This window comes from Mesoplodon mirus, assembly GCF_964341445.2.
Source record: "Mesoplodon mirus genome assembly, chromosome: 5".
Lineage (NCBI taxonomy): Eukaryota > Metazoa > Chordata > Mammalia > Artiodactyla > Ziphiidae > Mesoplodon > Mesoplodon mirus.
Window position 1 is genome coordinate 23,451,978 of NC_138980.1, and position 23,384 is coordinate 23,475,361.

Sequence of the window (23,384 nt, forward strand, 5' to 3'; positions counted from 1 at the left end):
CCTTCATTTTAAAGTTCTCCATCAGTTTTCCCCTCATGGTTTTAGCATCCACTGATGATTGGTGCCCAAATATAGTATTTCATAAAGAGTAGCAACACAGTGTATTTCTAACATCCCTTCTGTATTTATCAGAAGGAATACTATAAAAAAAAACTTCACTAACTCTCAGTTTACAGGATAAGTGGGGACTAGAGGAAAGGACACCACTCCAATGAAATATTGAATATGGGAAACTCTCTAAAGACAAATGACCAAGTTTCAATTAGCAAAGACATAAAAAGAGGAGAAAAAGGCACATAGTGATTAAGAGATCTGAGACAAATTAGCTATGTGTGGACCCTGACTCGGTACTGATTCAAACTAACTTAAAATAACTCTTTAGACAATCATGAAACTTTATAGACCCTACCAGATAAGGAATTATTTTGTTAGGTGTGATACTCGCATTAGAAACTCATGGTAAAAGATATACAGTACAGAAATATGGATGAAATGGTATCTGACATTTGTACTTAAATGCAACAGGAAAATAAGTTGGGGAACTGATGAAACAAAATTTGCAAAATGCTTTTGATTTTTTAAGCTGGGCTATATATATTTAGAGGTTCATTATTCAACTTTTGCATGTTATTTTTAAAAATCACTAACATAAAACTGTCCGCAAAAGCTAGACTGGCCAAGGAGTTGTAAAGCCAACCTGACTTAAAACTTTACCTTCCCTCTATGAAAATATGGAAAAAATAAAACCAATTAACCAACTAATTGGATCAACTCTTTTAAGAATTAAAATTGTTTCTACCTATTTATTTGCAAACGTGCAATCTACTAAGCCAACAATTACTGACGCTATTAATACTGTTAATGACTCATGAATTCTTCTGTTCTATTTGAAAAGGTTGCCTTTTTTTGTTGTTGGCTGCTTGGCATGTGGGATCTTAGTTCCCTGACCAGTGATTGAACCAGTGCCCCCTGCAGTGGAAGCAGAGTCCTAACCACTGGACCACTAGGGAATTCCCAGAAAATGCAGCTTGTTAAACGAAGTACTAGATGTTCAAATTTACAAATTTTTTAAAACTTATTTCTTTTTGTCTGTGTTGGGTCTTCATTGCTGTGTGTGGGCTTGCTCTAGTTGCAGTGAGTGGGGGCTACTCTTCGTTGCGGTGCGCAGGCTTCTCATTGCGGTGGCTTCTCTTGAGGAGCACAGGCTCTAGGCATGCGGTCTTCAGTACTTGCAGCACATGGGCTCAGTAGTTGTGGCTCTCGGGCTCTAGAGCTCAGGCTCAGCAGTTGTGGCACACCAAGTTAGGTGCTTCCGCCATGTGGGATCTTCGCGGACCGGGGCTCAAACCTGCGTCATCTGCATTGGCAGGTGGATTCTTAACCGCTGCACCACCCTGGAAGTCCCTGGATGTTTAAATTTAAAATACCTTACTTGCACCAAATTTTGTGGGAATCAGAAATTTCAAACTGGGAATGAGTTAAAAAGCCAGGCCACTAACTGACAAAGTGTTTCTTCATTCCAGGATGTCAAGATAGTTTAAATATAGGTTATCTGCCTATCTACTTAAAACAGAGTATATTTTCAAATTATCATACCATTTTAACCATTTTGATGGTTGAAGCTATGTATCAACTACTAAAGAAAAACGTGAGAAAAATGGAATCCAAGTAATTAAACTATTAGCCATTACATTCATTTCATCCCATTTCACAGAACCATGAACAAGAATCAAACTGAAGTTTTTAACTCAGTAAGGTGTATTATCACAAGAAGGCACAATGCTAGAATCTAGGATACCTGAGTTTAAGTCACAATTCAGCCGCAATTATTAGGAGTCGTGGCTGAGTCATTTCTAATTTCTCTAGCATCAAGCCCTTCAAGATTATTCAGAGGAATAGTTTTCAGCTGTACAAACTACAAAACTCCACTGGGTATTTTTCTACTGTCAACTGCATAAGTCAATTTTATTCGTCTACTCCAAAAATTTTGATGAATGCATGGATGAGAACACCTGAGCAAATAAGCAGTAGCAGCAAACACTGGAAATAACCTATTTAGCTGCACTTTTAAAACTAGGTTTGACGTCAGTGGAATTTCTAGAAATAGTAAACTATGAGACATCAAATCATGAGGGAAAATACCCAGTTACAAACGATCCATATTTATACACTGGCCATTCTAAACCTTTCCTGTTAGTGCTGAAGCTCCCAACACTGTCAAATAAAAACCTGGTGCTTTCAGAAATTGAGTCCAGAAGTACAAGGAAAAAGGCAAGTAAGAGTAGGAACCTGAGAGTTCACAGAAGATGGGAAGGAAGGTTAGCAGGAGACACTCATATGATACCAGAGGTACCATCCTCACCACTAAACTTTTCTTCTATCCTACCTAATTCACTGACGTTTCACTTTAATTCCTAAACTTCCGTGAATTGGGCCTGGGAACTAGCAAATACCCTTAGTGAAGACTGTAAATACTTTTCAGCAGGGAAAGGGGTTAGCGATCATTACCTTCTTAGTAAGAAAGAGTGTGGATAGTTTTCTTTCCTCCTATATCCTGAGATCAGCTACTCCAAAGGAATGAGTTTCTGATGGGGGAGAATGTAAACATTAATTTGGGAACCTGGAGCACTTGTAGGGAAAGGTCAGGAGGCTTCGGTAGTGCAGTGGCTCTAGCAGTATGGAAATGGAGAGGAAAATAAAGGATGGCTGACTTCTTAATCTCTATAACGAGATTGCTGTGTTAAGGAAAAACCTTTTCTTTACATCAAATGCTCCTTTAAAAAAAAACCTTATAACATATAACATAGTTGAACTATATGTGGACTGTATCAGAGGCCTAAGAATAATTTAGGCAGTGATTCTATGGCAAAACTTATTTCAGCTCTCTTAAATTCCTAGTCAACGTCAGGAACATAGCTTTACTCTATGTGCAAATGCTACCAGCGGATCATGTAGAGAAACCCACTTGGTATCACCATTTGTCATACCAAAAAATTACATGCATCTTATGTTCAGAATACAGATGAAACTCAAATCTTTGGTAATGCACTTCAGAAATGGGAATACTTTTAACAAAAATCTTTATCTGGATAAGCAATCATGAATTCTACAACAAAAAATATTTTTACCTGGCAGACTGATCAATAGTTTTGGTTTTTTTTTTTTACTAAATTAACATTTACCATGTAGTTTTGTTTGTTTGTTTGTTTTTTGTTTTTTTGTGGTACACAGGCCTCTCACTGTTGTGGCCTCTCCCGTTGCGGAGCACAGGTTTCAGACGCGCAGGCTCAGAGGTCATGGCTCACAGGCCTAGGCGCTCCGCGGCATGTGGGATCTTCCTGGACCGGCGCACGAACCCGTGTCCCCTGCATCGGCAGGCGGACTCTCAACCACTGTGCCACTAGGGAAGCCCCTACCACTTAGTTTTTCATGTGTAAACAGGTAAGCAGAAAAAAATACCTACAGACAAACAAAAAGTTCATTATGTTAACCAACCAATCAGGGTCTGGAAACTTCTGCAGTTTTCTTCCCAAGTGTTCTCCGATCAAATCATCTTTTTTTTTTGTTTTCCAGTAAACAGTAACATAAATACAAATTGTTTAATAATAACCATAAAGTCTCATAGGCTGAGGTTTAAGTATTTATACTTCATATGGTAAGGAGACAGATATTGGACAATTTCTAGACTCCTGAAGATTTGGCATTAAAAACAAAAACCTCAGTCATCAGAATTCCTATTTCTACGTTTGTGACTAACTACATAAATAACCATTGGAAAACAGGACTTTCCAAGCTAACTTTCCAGTTAGACTTTAATCTTAAACGAAGTGTGTATGTGGTTTTATTAATCTACTACAATGCACAAGTTGGATGTCTTTCCATGAATGCTACTTACCACCACTGACATCAACCAATGAAACAGAACACAATACTTACAATTTAATGAAATTCCAACAGCAAACAGTTCCTATGGGTTTTGGTTTCTAATACCTGCCTACCTAAAGTTAATAATACTTATTACCTGTTCAACAATTACAGAAAAATCTTTTAAAGTTAAGGAAAGTTTGAGGTAAATAAAGAATATTCATTTAAGAATGAAATAGTCAAGATTTCCTTTTACTCAAAAAAAACAAAAAACCAAACACAAAAATCACTTCCAAGAGTCAACCTCCATGTACAAAAAGGCAAGATCAATCACTGGACACAAAGGATATTCCAAAGGTCTTTAAAAATGGTAATTAATCTCAAAAAAGGAAAATTAATTTTAGCTTTTATATTTCATTCATTATCAAGACCATATTTGCTTAACAAGATAATTATGCGATTGATACAAAACATACAGCATTTACACTTAACTGTACAAAATAATTTAAGGTTTATAAAAATATTAGAATGTTTAGAGTTGACTGACACAGTCTTAAATCATCTCTTCTAGAGAAGTATAGTAAGGCCACTGATTTCCATTTTATTTCTTTTTTAATAAGTCAAAGAAAGGATGCTGCAATGCTTCATCCAAGGTAATTCTTTTCACTGGATCATATTCTAACATTCTTTGAATCAGGTCAAACAGTTTCTCATGTTCTTCATCATGACAGAGCATAAATTCCTGAGGGGAAAAATGACTTTGTTTAAGAAAGACAATAAAAAATAGTTAAAACAGGTTTTTTTTTGTTTTTTTTTTTGTTTTACCTTTAATGGTTTGCAGTGTCCCGTAACATATCTACCAGCAGAACTACGTTCCTCCCAATCTAGCTGATTATGATGAAAATACATCTGTTTCCTATAGGAAAGAGAAGTCTGGATTAAATTTTAAGAAAAAAAGAAACCCCAAACCCACATTCTTACCCTGCCCCAAACAGGGGATTGGGGGAAAAGATGGAACCATAGACATCTCTCTATATATACATAAACATACAATTTCTAAAAATCTCAGCAATAATTATATTGGATACCTTATATGGTATTTTTCCTAATCTTGTACCCTCTGAAGTTTTAGTATCCCACCTAAGTTGTACCATATGTGAAACAATGCCAGCTTCAAAAACAGAGGTTCCTAGATCCATTCCTGTAAATTCTGATTTCACTAGATCTGGAATGGGGCTAGAAATCGTTAACAATTCCCTGGATGACTTCTGCGGTGAAGCTATGTTTTGAAACCACTTATAGTATTCTTGTCCAAAGACGTACATGTGGTTTGCAACAGTCTGGAATTCAAATTTAGATAGGACTCCAAAATCAAGCTCTTTTTACTACTCTATGTATTATTTTTAAATCAACCTAGGAAAACATTTATGCAAAGGTTAACCTGAGTATAAAAACACCACTTTATTTACTGGATCACAAAGTAAATATTGCATTACTTTTCAAAAACTTGACTTCATGAAAAAGAATTCAAAATCTACAGTCTTTGGAATAAGCAATAACAACAAAGATGGGTTTTCTATAGTTTGAATATAGGCCACTGCATGTACCCAATAAGGACTTTAATCTTAAAAAGCATACCTTGTTTTCTGAATCATGTGTGTTGGTATGGGTCCTAATATACGTTCCATCATTGCCAGGTGTTCTTTATTATCATTAGTCTAAAAAAAATAGGAAAAAGAAACTTAGCACTTTCCATTTCCCTACACGCACATAAAAGGATAACACAAGAAAACAGTGTGTCCGGGACTTCCCTGGTGGTCCAGTGGTAGAGAATACACCTTCCAATGCGGGGGACGTGGGTTTGCTCCCTGGTCGGGGAACTAAGATCCCACACGCTGCGGGGCAACTAAGCCTGCCCACCACAACAAGAGAGCCCGCGAGCCACAAACTACAGAGCCCACACACTCTGGAACCCGCACACTACAAGTGGAGAGAGAAAACCCACGTACCGCAGCAAGAGAGAAGCCCACGTGCTGGAATGAAGACCCAATGCAACCCCCCAAAAAAAGTAAATAAATAAATGTTAAGAAAAAAAAAAGAAAATAGTGTTTCCATAAAAGGACTAGATTAGACAGCTATACAATTTATATTACACTCTACTTCAAAGATGGAATAAAACTGAATGAGCTACACTGATTGTCTGATTTCTGAAATGAATTGGTAAGGTTTGTAGAGCTGATTGAGGAACAACTTTTTAAGTATATTTTACTGAAGTACAGTTGATTTACAATGTTCGAATAATTTGTTTAATGTAAAACAGAACAGTTTTCCTTATTTGTATTACTTGCACTGTTTAACTGAGGGATGACTGGGAAGATTACCAATAACCTGGCTACTCATTTTATCGGTTGCTTAACTAACCTCCATTACCCAATGGATAGCAACTTTGTAACACTAATCCTAGACAATAAAAATACAGTCCCAATAATTCTTACAACAACCTTGAGCTAGGAATGTGGGAACATAACTTTCAAAGAGGTTAAGATACTAGCTCAAGCTCATATAGCTCATCAATGAGGAAACCTGAGCTGTGAACCCAAGTCAAAACTCATATTCTTAAATTACACAGTAACAGAGCTTTGGCTAAAGTCGAATAAATTGTTAAACTAAATGGTACACTCCTAAGCAGAGGCTGGAAAGCTTCTTCTATAAAGGACCAGATAGTAAATATTTTAGGCTTGGATGGTCACAGATGGTCTCCACCACATATTCTTTTTCATTTTTTAAAGCAGGCATCAGATAGGATATAGTTTGCCAATCCTTGCTCTGAAGAGCAGAGTCTATGTGCAATGCATTTTAAATCCATTAACTACTGTGCCTAGCACACTGCTTTCAAAATGTTCTTAAGTCATGACAGGAATAAATAATACAAGCTCCATTATCTTCAAAAAGTTCCTTAGTTGAAGACTATTTTGGAGGGTGCAATTAAAATATAAACCACATCTCAAACCAAAGTTAATAATCGACGCTTAAGGTCTCAGAATGATTTACAATCATAAAACCATCTGAAGGATTTTATATGTGTCAGAATGAAGAAAGCATGCACTGTGCTCAACTTTTTCCTTGACCCTATAGCTTACTACCACAAAACCAGACACCACCCCCTAGAAATGTCCGACAGCTATGTTCTAGATATCAAACTTGTCTACAAACTCAGAGTACTTTTAACAGATCTCTACGGAGTAGACAGAAGTTTGGTGAGGTGCCCCAGAGCGGCGAACACATATATTCTGCAACAGCCACCTAAGTGACTTATAATTCATCACAGCTTCCTCCCTCCTCATCCTGCATTGCCATAACCTCAAAGCAACCTTGACAGTATTAGCCAGGAACTTCCTAACCACCCTCACCCCATCCAACAACACACCTTGATTAAATCACAACCTTCTTAAAGTTCTCCAATGCTTACACCACTTGAAGCTTTCAAGACTTTTAGTTTTCCGACATAAGCAAAATTATGAGAAAAACAAGTAGAGACCTAAATAACATTTTCTCCTTTTTGTTCTGCCAAGTAAGCCAATAACTATTATCATTGCATAGAAAGAACATTTTAATACCAAAAAAAACAGGAGAGATAATTTCTAAATGAAAGCCAGAACGGCAACCCTACAAAATCATTTTCATTTTAGACCGGTCTACATTTGGAAACCACTGACTCCTAGGATAAAACAAATACCTTTCTATGGCAAACAAGTCCACTATGAATCAGTACTTGCCTACTGACACCATTTTCCTATTTATCCAAGACACTCCGGCAGCACTATTCATCCTTCCTCAACTAGAGTAGCTTCCTTTATGCCTCTTGCATTTATGAATACCATTTCTTCCTGATATGGTCATCACACACTCTAGTTTTCTGACAAACTCTTACTCTTCCTTATAGCTTGGATTAAACTCCCTATTCCTCAGTGATGCCTTCTCGAAGGAAACTTAACCGTTCACCTTTTCTGGGTTCCCTTCTACATTGTTCCATTATAGCAAGTATCATATTGTACTGTAGGTTTTCCCATGTCTATCCTGTGTATGTCTTCCTTGAGGAGAGAGATGCTGTCTTTTCATTTTTATACACACAGTGCTTAGAAATGTGCCTAGGGTGTCATACATGCTTAATACAACTTACTGTTTCTGAATTCTTTTAATAAAAGTGCAACATAACCAGCGCTGAATTAAAACTGACCATAGTAACACTAATGTAAATTTATGAAGGAGCATCACAATAAAATGGATCATATGAAGTCAATATGAACCATGTGTTTAAAAGCTCCACATGCAGAATGAATTATGACCATTCACTGAGAGTAGTTCATTCAACTGTGGTTTTAGAGAAGGATGACTATTTTGCACATGGAAGTTTACATCTTAAGAATAATGACACTATGGCAACTTTCCAATATGGAAACCAAAACTTTAACATGCCTTTAACGTTAAAGCTCATTATGAATCAGTAAGTAACATTTACTAAATACATACCTGAAAGACTGTGAAACCAAGGTAATATTCAATAAGAATGCAACCTATGCTCCAAACATCACATGGCTGAGACCAACCTAAAGCTATTTAAAAACAAAACCAAACATTTTATTAGGCAACAATTTTTAATTGCCAATACACAATATCTTTTCCTATGTGGGTGCTCTCTTTATATAGCCCATTTAGGAGAATATGATAGTAAATTCAGGGTTTACATTTTTAGTTTTATACCAAACATGATTCAGTATGCTTTCAGAGTCCTCCATATCCTTGTATCAACTTACAGTATTTTAACCTGGGGGAGGAGGCATTTTATGGAAAGTAAGAGGGGTTAGCAAATAGTCCATAGTCTCTGAATTGCTTGTGCAATGAGGAGCACTGTTATACCCACTTAACGGTTGTTCTATGAAATTTTACATTTTATTAGTGCAAACATAGGTCAATAATTATCCTCAGAGTGTAGTTACTAACCCCTTATCACTTACCATCAGCTTGATATCTGAGTTTATTTCTTCCATTAAAAGAAATAGTACTGTCACATAAATTATGTAAGAATTATAATGGATATTATAAGCAGTGTCACCCATAAGCAGAATTATACAGATATTTAAAGTTCACATAGAGAGGTATCTATATATGTACTTTCAGGTTGTCTAGACATGATCATATATTTTCTCCTTCAGAATTCTCAATAGTAACATTATTCAGAAAAGAAAAAAACACCTAGCCTTAAGTCTCTATCTATGTAGAAAGGAAAAGAGTAAACCTAAACCATACAGATGTTTTAACCTTTTAAAGATTATGTTTTTAATAAAAAAATAATGTACAAATAAAACCTACTTTAAAAGACATTTCAATTACTTTCAGTAACATTACTGAATTTAAAGACAAAGGAAGAAACAATATATTCAAGGAACTTGACTATGATTTAGCCATTTTTGTTAACCCTCATCGTACTTATCACTTGAACAAAAGGATAATGGAGCATGGTTTCTACTTACAGTAACACATACAAAATCTGCAAATGATAGAGCTTGGATCTAAGATGAAAGTTTTCTTTTCCAGCCACTCCTGTCTCCCAGTCCAGCTTTCTCCCAAGTGACTGTAAACTACCTCATTCTCTTATGGCTCAGCTCTCATACTCTTTGGAATTTCACATCATTCACTTTGACCAACTTCTGTTTACTACCAACACCCAAGACATGAGACCAACTGCCCTCCTCAGTGGTGGCACCTGACAACATCTTCCTCTTCAACCTAATTCTGCCTTAATCCTCAGGAGTAACACTTCACAAACACACAAAGAACCCTTCTAATCTTCCCATCTGTTCATTTCTTTCCCTAAACACCAATAACCCCAATTTCAGATTTATATCAACTATCCCCAGCCTGGCCACACATGGGACTGTATTATTACTAAGAATCACTGTATCTTACGCAATCTAGGAGGAGGCCATTAACTAACTGTAAGATACACCACTGTTTTATGAACCAATAACCAAGAAAAAATGCTGTTTTGTCTTATGTTTCCTCACATGTTAAAATGTGGAGAAAAATCTTCTTCTTAAAATTGATAAAACACAGCAAGTTATCTCTTTTTAAGCTCTGAAAATACCTATCTGTCCACAATCTCCTCCCACACTCTTTTCTTTTACCTTCATTGCAGGCTTCAGTCCTCAACCATGAATACATTTTCTAAACTACTGCAACATAGCAGCTCCTTTCAGACCATACTAAGCAGAAATCCTAGTAACATCAATCTCAAAGATGAGCTCCAAACCTGTGCTATCCTATGTGGTAGCCACTAGCCACATGTGGTTATTTAAATCTAAAAGTTTAATTAATTTAAAATTCAGTTCCTCAGTCACACTGGCTATACTGAAAGTACACAGTAGTCTACGTGTGGCTACTAATGGCTACCATGTTGGATAGTGCAGATATACAACATTTCTATCATCATGGAAAGTTCTACTAGCCAGCACTACAAACTATTCTTAATTTCCTGTCCCTTTTACTAATTCTTTACTCTAGGTAAACATCATTAGTTTGCTTTCACACTCATATTCTCAACTACCCAGTCCTCTTCGACAAAAGGTAAAAAGTGGAAAAGACTGATTCCACAAAGATGTTTTACTATCCAACCTCGGTTGAAACTTACTTTTGGCAAAGTAATATGCTTATACCATTTAACTATCTCCCAATATCACCTGATCTGAATTTTTCCCACTGTCTCCAAGCCCCCAAATCCATCCCTGACTTCCTTGCTCTATCAACATGACTCGGTCTCGAACTTTTAAATTTTGAGGCCTAAGATGTGCTCTCCCTCACTGAGTTCCCTTTTATTAATATTGAAAAACCCTGCACCTTAACTAATTTTCCTTTCCATGCTTTCCCATGTCAAAGATGATCAAAGAAGCTCTCCTCTTAGACTAGCCCCTCTTTCTTCTCCTCTTAACCTCCGTCCACCCTACATCTAGACGTCTGCCAGCCAAATCTTTAGCATTTTCACCAGCACCATGCTTTGTGATGAGACGAAAAGAGGTGCCCACATCGCTTCAAAATCACACTGCTGTCATGGACTTAGCCAATACAGCTTGTTCTCTTATGATCTTGTAAGACTGACTTGTTCAAAAAGAACCACCACCTGGAATATCTTTACAGATGATATCACATTTTTCCCACTCAGGAAAATTATTTATAGCAATGTCCAGACAGCTTTTATGAAAACAGAAAACATTTTCTGTACACTGCTAAGAAAATTACAGCTATCCCCCAACTACCTGCCCCCCAATAAAAGCTATAGAGAACAAAAAATCTCTTTTTCAATTAAAATATCAGGAAGTCTGGTATCTACTAACCCAAAATGACCTCTGGAGCTCTGTAATGCCGTGTAGATACCACAGTGCTATGATGTTCATCATCGTATGTTGCACTTCCTAAGTCAACAATTTTGATATCTGTGTTTTTCAGTGTGCGTTCATCACGTTTCTAGAGATACAGTTAAGTAAACACAAAGATCAATAAAGATATGAAATATTTTATAGCACTATCCAAAAGGCTTGCACATGAATTCTCTTTTTGATTTTCAAAATAACCCCATGAGAAAGGCAAAGGATTACCCTTTTGGGGTTAAACGTCAGGATATAATAAGCCTCAAAGGTAAAATTCCTCATCCAAGGATCACCAAGCTAAATTCATTTTAAAGACAACTACCAAAATTAAAACAAGTGTTAACTTACCATTTTTGAATTATACTTGACTACATAGTCAGACTCCACAAATAAAATATTTTCAGGCTTCAGATCTGTATGGGTTAATTTATTATGATGCAAAACTACAAAAGAACAAAAAGACATTATTAGTTTCACTTACAAATTTAATCTGTACCGGGGGAAAGGAGAATTAGTAGTAGAGGTAGGGATCAAAAGTGGTTTCATCTTTACTTGCAACGTGCATTTTTAGTGACAATGGTTTGATATGTTGCTTGTCCAATAAAACCTTTAATTGACTGGTATTTAAAAATTTAACAAGTATACTTACAATTTACTGACTGACAGATCTGATATGCCATTTGCCTGATATGGTCAATTTGAAATGGCAGAAAGCTATTTTCTTTCATGAAATCATAGGTACTAAGTCCCAGGAGTTCGAACACAATACAAATATGACCATGATGATCAAACCATTCTAGCATCTGGACACATCGGCTGAAACAGATCCGAATACAAATAATTCAGTTCACAGAATTCTGATTATTTCATGTAACATAATGGATCACAGTTCCAAGTTTCTTACTTACAAGACATTATTGGGATCAGTACTATTTAAATGCTCCAATACTTTGATTTCTGAATGAGCTGCTTCACGATATGGTCCCACATTTTTTGTGATTTTCACTGCTACATGTATGCCACCCCTTAAAAACAAAATGAAAATGGTAAATGTACAGAAGGGCGTTGAAGACATGTATCCTCTAAAGCAGCTGTCCCCAACCTTTTTGGCACCAGGGACCGGTTTCATGGAAGACAAGTTTTCCATGGTTGAGGGGAGGGTGTGATGGTTCAGGTGGTAATGCAAGCTATGGTGAGCAGCAGATGAAGTTTCACTCGCTCGCCCACTGCTCACCTCCTGCTGTTAGGCCCAGTTCCTACCAGTCCACGGCCCAGGGGTTGGGGACCCCTGCTCTAAAGCATCATCTTGTTAAGTACCAATCACTCTATGCTATTTTCCTAAAATAATCTTTCAGGGTATATTATAGCAGATCTATAAACATTTTTTCAAAACATTTTGACAAAATATACATTATACAGAGTGATGATTTCTCTTAATACTTAAGAACGTTAATGTTTGTTTCCAAAAGTTTAAATTGACCTAGATTTTATAAGTAGTTTTTTTTTTAAAACAGGATAAAAATATAAACCTTGAAGATACTACTGCTGAAAACATTCACTCATTCGCCAGGCTAGACCGAATGTGCCAGATGTTGCATTGGAATCACTGTTAAAAAGAGCTTGTCCCATGTACCTCACAGTCTAATGGAAAAGACAGACACTTGAACAACTTATCATTAGGTTAGAAGTGCCTGGGATAAGGTATAGAGAGAAGAAAGAACCTAACCATCAGAGTTAGGGGAGCTCAGACTTCTTCAGAGAAGAAAGACAACTATCAGTTTGTTAGATAATTCTGGCAAAGGAGACACCAGCAATAAGTCATCAAGCCAAAAAAATGTTTAGTGCATTCACGGATGCGAAGAGGTATAAATAGCAACAATGTAGGGCAGCGTGTTTTAGACCGGGGCATCTGTAGTACTTCCTAAAAAGTACAGAGGGAATTCCCTGGTGGTCCAGTGGCTTAAGACATGAGCTTTCACTGCCGTGGGCCCAGGTTCAATCCCTGGTCGAGGAGCTGAGATCCCGCAAGCCATGTGGTGCGGCCAAAAAAAAAAAAAAAAGCCGTAAATGATTTTGAGGAAAAGGATTTCCAAATCTTCAGCTTCCTTCTGTCCTCTTTTCTAAACCTGATCTTCTTGAATACAAGCCAGCAGTCAACCCTGCATTTTTCACTATGGCCTTCCCACATTACAAAAGAGAACCCCATGCACGTGAAATTAATATGGCAAGGTTTGTGCCCCAGGCTGTTTATAAAAAAGAAAAAAAAATTCTTTGAGGCAAAAATTTTTCTAGTGGCTGAATAGCAAACCTATTCCGAACTCATTTCTTTTGACAAGGTCCCAATGAAGTTGTGGGCTGATATATAATCATCAAACTAAATTTTTAATGATTTATCTCCCTATGATGTATAGCATATATCTCAAGACTTAAAAGAATTACTATAAAACTGCTGTGACAAAACTTCTTCTAGTCTCATCTATTTCATCATATGGACAAGTTTTCTAACTGCTAATAAGCTATAAAAATGAACAGTGCTAATAGCTATAAAAATGAAAAATGGATAATGGTGTTAGCTAATGCTACTATAGTAATCATATTGCAGTATATAAATGTTCAAACCAACGTTATACACCTTAAACTTATAAGCTTTCATATTACTTGTCAATTAAAAAAAAAGAAAAATGGAAACTTAATGTTAAAACAGTAAGATTTATCTATGGACACATGAACTCATTTTTTTAAAGGCCCCAACCATCTCGATAAAAGATATATTTACAATTACATTGTATGTTTTAGGTCTAATAAGTATCAAAATTTGTAACAGATTTGTACTTGATCAATTGAATACTCTTCATTGGAATATCTCAAATACTCAAGTCTTGGAACCTCAAGAAATTTTTAAAAGACCTCAATGGGACAACTAGTGAAATGTGAATCAGGTTGTAGATAAGCTGGCAAAACTTGAAAATACATATAACATGTAAATATAGAGAATGATTAAACACTGTAAAATGTTAACATTTGTGGAATCTGGGTGAAGAATAGATGGGAATTCTTAGCAACTTTCCTAAGTCAAAGTATTTCAAAATATCTTAAAATTTTACTTTATGTTCACATTTTTGTCATAGAGAGGAAAGGGTGATAATAAAAGACACTTAGGATAATATTCTTTATGAAAAGTGAAGTAAAAGTTAAGTTCAAGATAAAGCATTTCTAAGTATTCAAGAAAAGTTTGTTCATGGATGACAGGAGGTATCAAGCTGTTGTATTTAGATTCCCCCAAACATATTTAGAAAGAGAGATATGTTTTTTTTAAAAAAAATCACCATTTACAATAAGCTGGAAATTACATCCTCAACTATTTTATGATGAAAAGTATAGATGTCAATTTAGAAATGTGCAGTTTCCACTAAACTGTTGTAAGACGTTCACTTACAAAAAAATTTGCAACCGCAGAATAGAGATCCTAGAGGAAAACATGAAAATGAAGCAGAGAGGGTCAAAGAACAAAAAGTTTAGTATAACTCATTAAAGAATCTGGACTTTATTCTGTAGGCTTCAAGTAATATAATTTATTTATAGTTTGAGAAGCTAACCCTAACGTGCAAATATTATCCTTTGGAAATAAAAGTTTTTGAACCAAGAAGATTAGACATGCTAATTTATTGTCTCTGCAATTCAAAAGTAGGGTAAAGCACTCCAAATCTCTTATAGAAAGCTAAGGACCTAAGTTCTGGGAAAGTCTTCACTTGAACACTGACATTAATTTCCATGAACTCCATCTGATAAACATTTTCAGCATTCTTGGTCAAAATCCATACTTATGGTAAATAAATCGTACACAGTTCAAGAACTTCTGAATACTTATACCTCCCAGGAAAACACATAGCTACCACTTAAATTCCATTTCATCTAAATTATGGATCCTTCTCCACCAAAAATATCAGAATGTTCAAAAAAGAAAAACAACAAACTTACATGCCATGATCAATGCACTCTACAACTCTGCCAAAGGTCCCTTCTCCCAAAGTGTTCACGATTTCATCTAAAGTGAGGGGGGAGAAAGAAGTGTAAGTACCTGAGTACAAATTATCAGTTATTCAAATAATGAATGCTTAAGTGTGGAATTTTTTCAAATGCTCTCTATTAAAGCATAATTAAGGTTCCAGCCCTCAAATTATTTTATTTTCAGATGCTACAAAAATAATGTAGATAGCTATCTTTCTTGCTCTAATCTCAAATTCCACTGATTATTTTGGAACTTTAGAGTAGAAATATTTAAACTCTATAGAAAAGAAGAAATACAAAAGAACAACAAACAAACCCACAAAAAACAAAACAAAAAAGCAATGAAGAGTTCTTTAGCCCCCCGCTGACAAACTATTCTTAAAAAGATTATTCTGTCTGCAAAGTTTAAAAAGTGTTGAAAAATATTCTATACATCTTGCTTTTAGAACGGCTCCACTTTGACAGATAAGGTGACCCTCTTCATCATCTTCTATACTCCTGGATCTTTTCCTTTGGTGGCTCTTCTGGAACGGCAAGTGGGCAGCACCAAGATCGTCCAGCCAATCAATATAGCAGAGTGAATTCAGGGCAGAATACGCAATTCATTCAGCGGGGAGATATTCAGGCATTCCGATAAGAACCAGGCCACGAAGAGTTGGCAGGAGCAAGTTCAAATTCAGTCCCCAGAGATTCACAGGACACAGTTTATGTTACAGAAGAAAAACATGGCAAGATTTTCAGATAAGTTACTTAAAGTGGCAATAGAAAAAACAACACAATTGTCTCTAAAATACTGACTTAATTGAAGTCTGAAATTTAAAGAATGCAATGTCATGATCTATTAATCTCGTTATAAAATAGCCTATGCTGTGAGTTGAGATGTCTAGTTTGTCAGGAAAATGTTTTAAAACGTCAAGATTAGCTCAAATTGATACTTACCAATATTTTTAAACATACTTATTAAAATAAAAGGGGAAAATAAAGGCTAATGTCAATGTTTGATCTAATCAATGATAGTTCTACTGAAGAAAACTTGGGGAGGAAAATAATAATTCATAGTTTACTGCAAACAAGTGAAGATTCATGAGTGTAAAAAAAAAGGCAGGCTTTCTGGACAATAATTTCCCCTTCAGCACCCACTTTCAGAACTCCAATGGAACTAATTGCAGATTGTGCTATACACAGGGTAAGTATCCACCAGTGCAACTTTCTACATTTGTCTCCAAGTACTGGGAAAGGGGTTTCTTTTAAAGTAAAAAATGTTTAAGATGAAAGAAAAGATGGGTGCTTCATCTTTTCGTATGATTATGTTATAAAAGATAAAAATATTTTTAACATTAAAATCAAGAACCTCATGATCTGGTCTGCAGAAAATGAGTAAATGTGGGCAAATGAGGACTAACTAATAAATGCAGATTAGTTGTAAGAATTTGGAAGTTTCCTTTAAGGATTCAAGTAATATAAACACAATTATATTCATATAGTATTATAAACTTTTTCAAACTTATTGGCTCAGTAAGAGCTTTTACACACAAATAAGTATCCACCCAAAATAAAAACAAAATCAATCATACCGAACGTGACTGATTACTTGAACATTGTCTATTACGCTTCCTTTTAGGACTGCTTCTCCAGCTTCGGACTGAAGATTTACTGCAGTGGATTCGATAACTGCTTTCAACGTCTCTGTGATAACGTCTAGGAAGACACCTTTTGCAGTAATCATTTCTGTATTCATCAATGTTAGGAACATATATTTTGCAGTAGTCATTTCTGTATTCATCAATGTTAGGAACATATATTTTGCAGTAGTCATTTCTGTATTCATCAATGTTAGGAACATATATTTTGCAGTAGTCATTTCTGTATTCATCAATGTTAGGAACGTATCTTTTGCAGTAGTCATTTCTGTATTCATCAATGTTAGGAACGTATCTTTTGCAGTAGTCATTTCTGTATTCATCAATGTTAGGAACGTATCTTTTGCAGTAGTCATTTCTGTATTCATCAATGTTAGGAACGTATCTTTTGCAGTAGTCATTTCTGTATTCATCAATGTTAGGAACGTATATTTTGCAGTAGTCATTTCTGTATTCATCAATGTTAGGAACATATATTTTGCAGTAGTCATTTCTGTATTCATCAATGTTAGGAACATATATTTTGCAGTAGTCATTTCTGTATTCATCAATGTTAGGAACGTATCTTTTGCAGTAGTCATTTCTGTATTCATCAATGTTAGGAACGTATCTTTTGCAGTAGTCATTTCTGTATTCATCAATGTTAGGAACATATATTTTGCAGTAGTCATTTCTGTATTCATCAATGTTAGGAACATATATTTTGCAGTAGTCATTTCTGTATTCATCAATGTTAGGAACATATCTTTTGCAGTAGTCATTTCTGTATTCAGCAATGTTAAGAACATATCTTTTGCAGTAGTCATTTCTGTATTCAGCAATGTTAAGAACATATCTTTTGCAGTAGTCATTTCTGTATTCAGCCATGTATCTCCGGTCCTGATAATATCTCTCATTCAAGAACCTTGCTTCTAAATAATGACTGCAAACACATTAAAGGATTTAAAATTACTCTCTTCATTCTAGAACGCTTTAACGTTTAACCACATTTTAACGTGGTTAAAATAAAACATTCTCTCAAGAATTCCTGGTTTCAACAGCTAACTCAATAAAAGAAAAAAATACAAATTGATGAATTAGAACTTATACTTAACTCACAAAACTTAAATAATTTTACTTTAACCAACAAGCAAATGGGTACATATATCTCTATTAATATATACTGCTATGAAGGAACAAACCTTGGGTCAAATCATTCAACATATTCAGTGTTTACTTGATTAAGTGTCCCTTTACCTTCTGGTGAAAGTTAAGACCAAAAATTCACAAAACTGCTCTTCTGAAATTCATCAATCTTATGATATATGCATCTGTAACTAAGCTCTCTTCCTTTTTGCAGAGCCACACACAACATGAGGCAGGCAAAACAGGATTCCTTTCCTTCTTAATGTAAGTTAGGTATCTCTGGCACACAGAGTTCTTGCACGAAGGGTGTATTAGAGCTAAAAGGAATCTTAAATATATTTCAGGCCTTTCATTTTACAGATGACTACACTGAGATCCCTTGAAGGAAAACGATTTGCCATGGTTGTAGAGCACATTCTAAATCCTATTGTATGTGCCAGTATTATTATACACACCACCTATTCCATCTCCTCTCCTCTATTTCGAGCTTCCTGTATCTTTCTGAGAAATAGTCAACACAGTTTTTGAACGCTGCTTCATGTGCCAAAAATATCCAAAATATATGCCCCTCAAATGAGAAAAGGTTCTTATAATTGCTTGCTTAGGATTTCCCAACCACCTACTTCCCTTTGTATTTTGAATTTCCTGTCACTCCTGCTTGTGAAATAAACAAGAATTCAGGGAAAACAGCATCATCTGGCGCCATAGTGCTTACCTTCTTTTTTGATTTTTTTATTGTTTTTGCGGTACGCAGGCCTCTCACTGTTGTGGCCTCTCCCGTTGTGGAGCACAGGCTCCAGATGCGCAGGCCCAGCATCCATGGCTCATGGGCCTAGCCGCTCCGTGGCATGTGGGATCCTCCCGGACCGGGACACGAACCTGTGTCCCCTGCATCAGCAGGCGGACTGTCAACCACTGCACCACCAGGTAAGCCCCATAGTGCTTGACTGCTGAATCTACACATCCCTTTGAAAATCTAATTGAGAGGTATGGGCCCTCTCCCCTAAGAAACGCACAAATGCGTAAACAAATCTTGGCAAGGAATTTCAGAGATCATGGACCTCAGGAAGTCAATGGATTCCAGTTAAGCAGCCTTGATTTGATGGAAAGAAAAAGACAGAGCCAACTGACCCAGTTTCCCGTCCCCCTCTCTACCTGGGATGAGTATCCTTTTCAACAGTGTGAAGCTTCAAGAGGGATGCACGTGGAGCACTGAGGGAGAGAGGGGACACCTGCCCAGTCAGACACACCAGCTAAAATAATCCTGACAAGCAATGGAGTGACAGATGTTAACTAGACTGCCCTCACTAACCTCGTTCTTTTTCCCAGAATATGTTGTCATTCTTTTTGCTCAGGAGGCTGGTTTATGCAAAAATAAAGGAGAAGCATCTCTAAAACTGCTACTCAACAGGGCTGGCATCAAATCCAGGCTGGGGAGATGCAGAAGCCCCCTTTCCCCAGTGTCAGCCTTAAGTTCTAGCCATTGGAGAAACAACTCAGGATATTAGGGTCTAAATCTGGGTCTAAGTCAGGGATCTGATCAGTTGCTTGGAACCGTTAAGGGAGAGATCTACAATACGTCAAACTAGAAATTACCATACTCTAAAGGGCATCTGTTTAATTCTGTAAGGCATCCTTCCCATAAAAGTCTAAAATGTATCGGAAAACTCTAACACTAATAATCCTTAGCTGGACTAGTGCATGAAATTAGAGCTGCTGATAATCCATAAATAATCTATAGAATAACAAACATGGAGTGAAGTAATACTATGAGGATAAACTAAAAAGATGAGGACCTCTTCAGCCTACAACAACCGAGCCTTAGAGATTAGATAAACAAAGTCTACAGAATTATAAAGGCTATATGGACAGAGTGAACAGGATGAACAGACTGACTGAATTTCTAAAAAGAGTCACTGAATGTCCAGTGAATATTTCACTGTAGTTCTTTAAAACAGCCAAGACTAATGAGGCTATGGGCATTCGTTTTTATTTCCACACAGGTCCTGTGGAAGATAAAAAATATATGAGGCAAAATCCCTGCCAACAAATAACTGTTCAATTTGAGATTACTCACACAAAAATAAAACAAAACTCAACCATGCAGGAAATGCCAAAAGCCTGGATATGAGTGCTTAGGAGAAAAAACTCATAATGCTTAAAATGGTCAGGGAAGATTTCGTGAAAAAGAAGGGAAGAGTTGCATCTTAGAGGGACATCAGGATTTGGATAAAGTAGGAAGTAGAAGAAGTGCCAGGAAAGAAAAATGGCATATTACCATCTTACATTTATAGAGTACTTTTAGCCAGAATGGTTTAGAGATGAGTTTGTCTACATGTTACTTAGGAACTAGTAAGTAGACAATTTCAGCAAGAGCAATTTTCACATAGGGGAACATAGGCAAATAAATAAGCTGGGAACAGATCATCCAAAATCTTGCATGCCAGGCTAAAGGGCTTAAAACAGTGTTTCTCAAAGGGTGGTCTGTTTATTAACAATATCGAAATACTGAATTTTTAAAAATGAAGATCCCTGGACCCCAGGTCAGACTCACTGAATAATCTGGTACTATGCATTTTAAACATACCTCCAAAGTGATTCTATTCACACTAAAGTTTGAGAATCACTGGTTTAAGGCTTGATACTCTATGTTACAACAAGACATTTAAGGATATAAAATGTATTCACAGTGTTCACAGCCACATCAGTCTTCCTGTGTAGAATTAATTGATTCAGCTTGTAGGAAGGGAGCAATTCACAGGCTACTTACAAATCAGAAAGAAAAGACACTCTGAAATATATAGGAAAAACGGTAAGATAATTGATCTACAATAAAAGCGCTGATAACTCATAAGAAAAATATGCTTTAATAGAAAAAATAGGCTAAGAATACAAACATAATGTTCACAATCAACTAGACTTCAATTAAAAAAATATTCAAGTGTTCAATAAGCACATGACAGAGGACAAATTCAGCAGAAATTTAAACATTCAAATGAAAAGAAAACACTATTCTTGGCATTTCAAAATAGACAAGACTGGTGACAGCATGTCGTAGGGAGTGTAACTTGGTACAAACTTTCTAGAAAAATATGTGGAAAAATATGTGAATATGTAGCAAGAGCCTTATAAGAGTTCACACCCTTTCACTTGAAACTGTCCCTTCTTAGAACTTATTTTCAGGAAATATTCAGAGGCAAAGATTTGTATACAAAGATAGTTTTCAGAAGAAATAACTTTACATCCAAATGGGGGACTAGCATCCTACCAAGAGTACCTTCTTTATATGCTTCTGTATTTTTCAGTTTTTTTCCTATAATTTTACAAAAAAACACTCTTATAAAGTTTTGAATCTTGAAAATGACTATTAGATTACTCCAGATTACGGAGAGCAATTACCACCAGACATCTCTGGTGCCAATATCAAAGAAGAAACTATTGGCCTAGTGGTTATTGCACTGACTCAGTATCATCTTTCTGTGGTTAATTATGAATATGAATAACTGTTCATCATTCATATCACTTCCTTTCGACACATACAATGCATAATAAATCCATGAATGGTTAGTACTATATGTTCAGCCTTACAGAGTATTTTGTAGTTACCTTAATATAGGGTACAGATATTCTTGTATAATACATTAATTAGCTCAGGTCATTGAAATCCTGGCATAGATTCTCCCTCTTCCCTCCATATGATAGTGTGTGAAGAATGATTAGTCTGCACTGATTAACAACAAGCTCACTGTTCTACAGAACAAGTCTGTTTTGGCATGGAGAAGGAAAAAAATTGCATACTGTTTTTTAAAGTAACCCCAGTTGGCTAATTTAGAAAGCAATCTGGCAAACAGTCCCAGTGGAACATCTGCACAAAACAAGGAGAAAACATAGAACCAACAAAAACAAATGAGAAAGGGAAATTAATGGAGGACAGAATGAAAGAAACTCTATTCACCTAGGCTTTGTTTAATCATTTAGGAACTTGAAAAATTCCTTCAATTCTATATAAACGTAGTACCTCCAAATTTTACACGGGTAAGAATACAACAGAACAGGACACATGCCATTGGAAGTTTTTATTGAGGCCCTTCTTACAACAGCCAAGCTTCTAAAAATCCCAAACATATCCACTGGCCTTATCTACAAATATAACCTGTAGAATACAGTATAGGCAACTAATCCCCAACACACTTTAACATTCTCACACACCACATGCTATTTTTCTCATCTGGATGAACTCTTCCCCACCCTTCATTAGCTCTCATTTGTGGAACCCTAAATAAGTGCCCCAATGTACAGCTCTCCCTACTACATACAAGTTAAAGGCACTCACTGGTCCTTTAATCACTTACTTAACTGTCGTGTGTCTCATTTCCCACAACTATATTACTGGCAGCTGGGACTCCATCAACTGTCTCCTACAGCTCCCAAATGGACACAGATATGTGAGAGCAGGAACTCTGTTCTATTCACAGCAGTGGCTAGCATATAATAGGCACTCAGTAAATATTTTCTGAATGAGTATTTGTTGACTGATTTATAAAACAATCTGACAGATGAAAGTTATATAAGCTAATGACAAGTCATTACAACTATTAGTGTTAAAATGGTACTAGTTCAAGCGTAATTTACCAATAAGATTCTTTAAGCTGGTGATGTGGTTTACAATGTCTGTTCTCTTGTGTACTACTGTGGGATCTCCTTTTCCGTTTGTGCCTTCCACTGTAGCTTTCATGTCCCAGGCTTTCTCTGTTATCCCAGTCAGGGCAGTGAGTTCTGTTGGAATGACTCATCTGTTAATGGAAATGAAAAGTGAGTTGTGGAATTTACAGATGGTTATATTTAGTAAATAAAATATTTCACATTACTATTAATTCAATAGAAAAACCCCAGCACATGGGGTCCTACAGGTTCTAAAATCTTCGTAGGTAATGGTTCCCAAGGCATGGAGGCACTGTCCCACTGGTATGTCAGATGATTCTAAGTGGCATACACACCTAGCACTAAATGATAACACTGTGAGACCTGAATGCATTTTCTTTCCATTCTTCTGGATAAATTCTCAGCTTGGTGCATATCTTCAACTAACACTTGCTAACTGCCATTTTTAAAAAAAGAGTCAGGATTCAGGCTTACAGCCTTCAGTAGACAACAATATCTAGCTAGAAATTAATAACTTTTTTGGTTTTATTTTTATCATTACCTTCTTTCTATGGCAAATTATTACTAATCTCTTAAGTTATTGATATAATCAAATTATTAAGTTATTGATGTTAACTTTAAATGTGAACTAATTTAAAACAAATATCACAAGTGTCATGCAGCT

General features: G+C 36.1%; 1 protein-coding gene across 2 annotated transcripts; it reads right to left on the reverse strand.

Annotated features, from left to right (window-relative positions):
• Positions 1-4,456: 4,456 nt before the first annotated feature.
• Positions 4,457-22,851, reverse strand: LOC309803860 (dual specificity protein kinase CLK4-like; the record flags this gene model as incomplete). 2 transcript variants are annotated; one of them, XM_082620702.1, is made up of 14 exons in its annotated part: positions 4,457-4,606; positions 4,690-4,780; positions 5,503-5,582; positions 8,395-8,477; positions 11,253-11,382; positions 11,634-11,728; positions 11,935-12,101; positions 12,194-12,310; positions 15,264-15,330; positions 15,727-15,817; positions 16,868-17,003; positions 17,769-17,855; positions 21,857-21,923; positions 22,691-22,847. In XM_082620702.1, 14 exons carry the CDS (start codon positions 22,791-22,793, stop codon positions 4,466-4,468), a joined length of 1,455 nt encoding a protein of 484 aa, XP_082476828.1. In that variant the 3' UTR covers positions 4,457-4,465. The 2 variants fall into 2 exon arrangements, with proteins under 2 accessions (XP_082476828.1, XP_082476827.1); XM_082620701.1 differs by lacking the exon at positions 21,857-21,923 and having other exon boundaries at positions 22,691-22,851.
• Between the last annotated feature and the right edge of the window lie 533 nt (positions 22,852-23,384).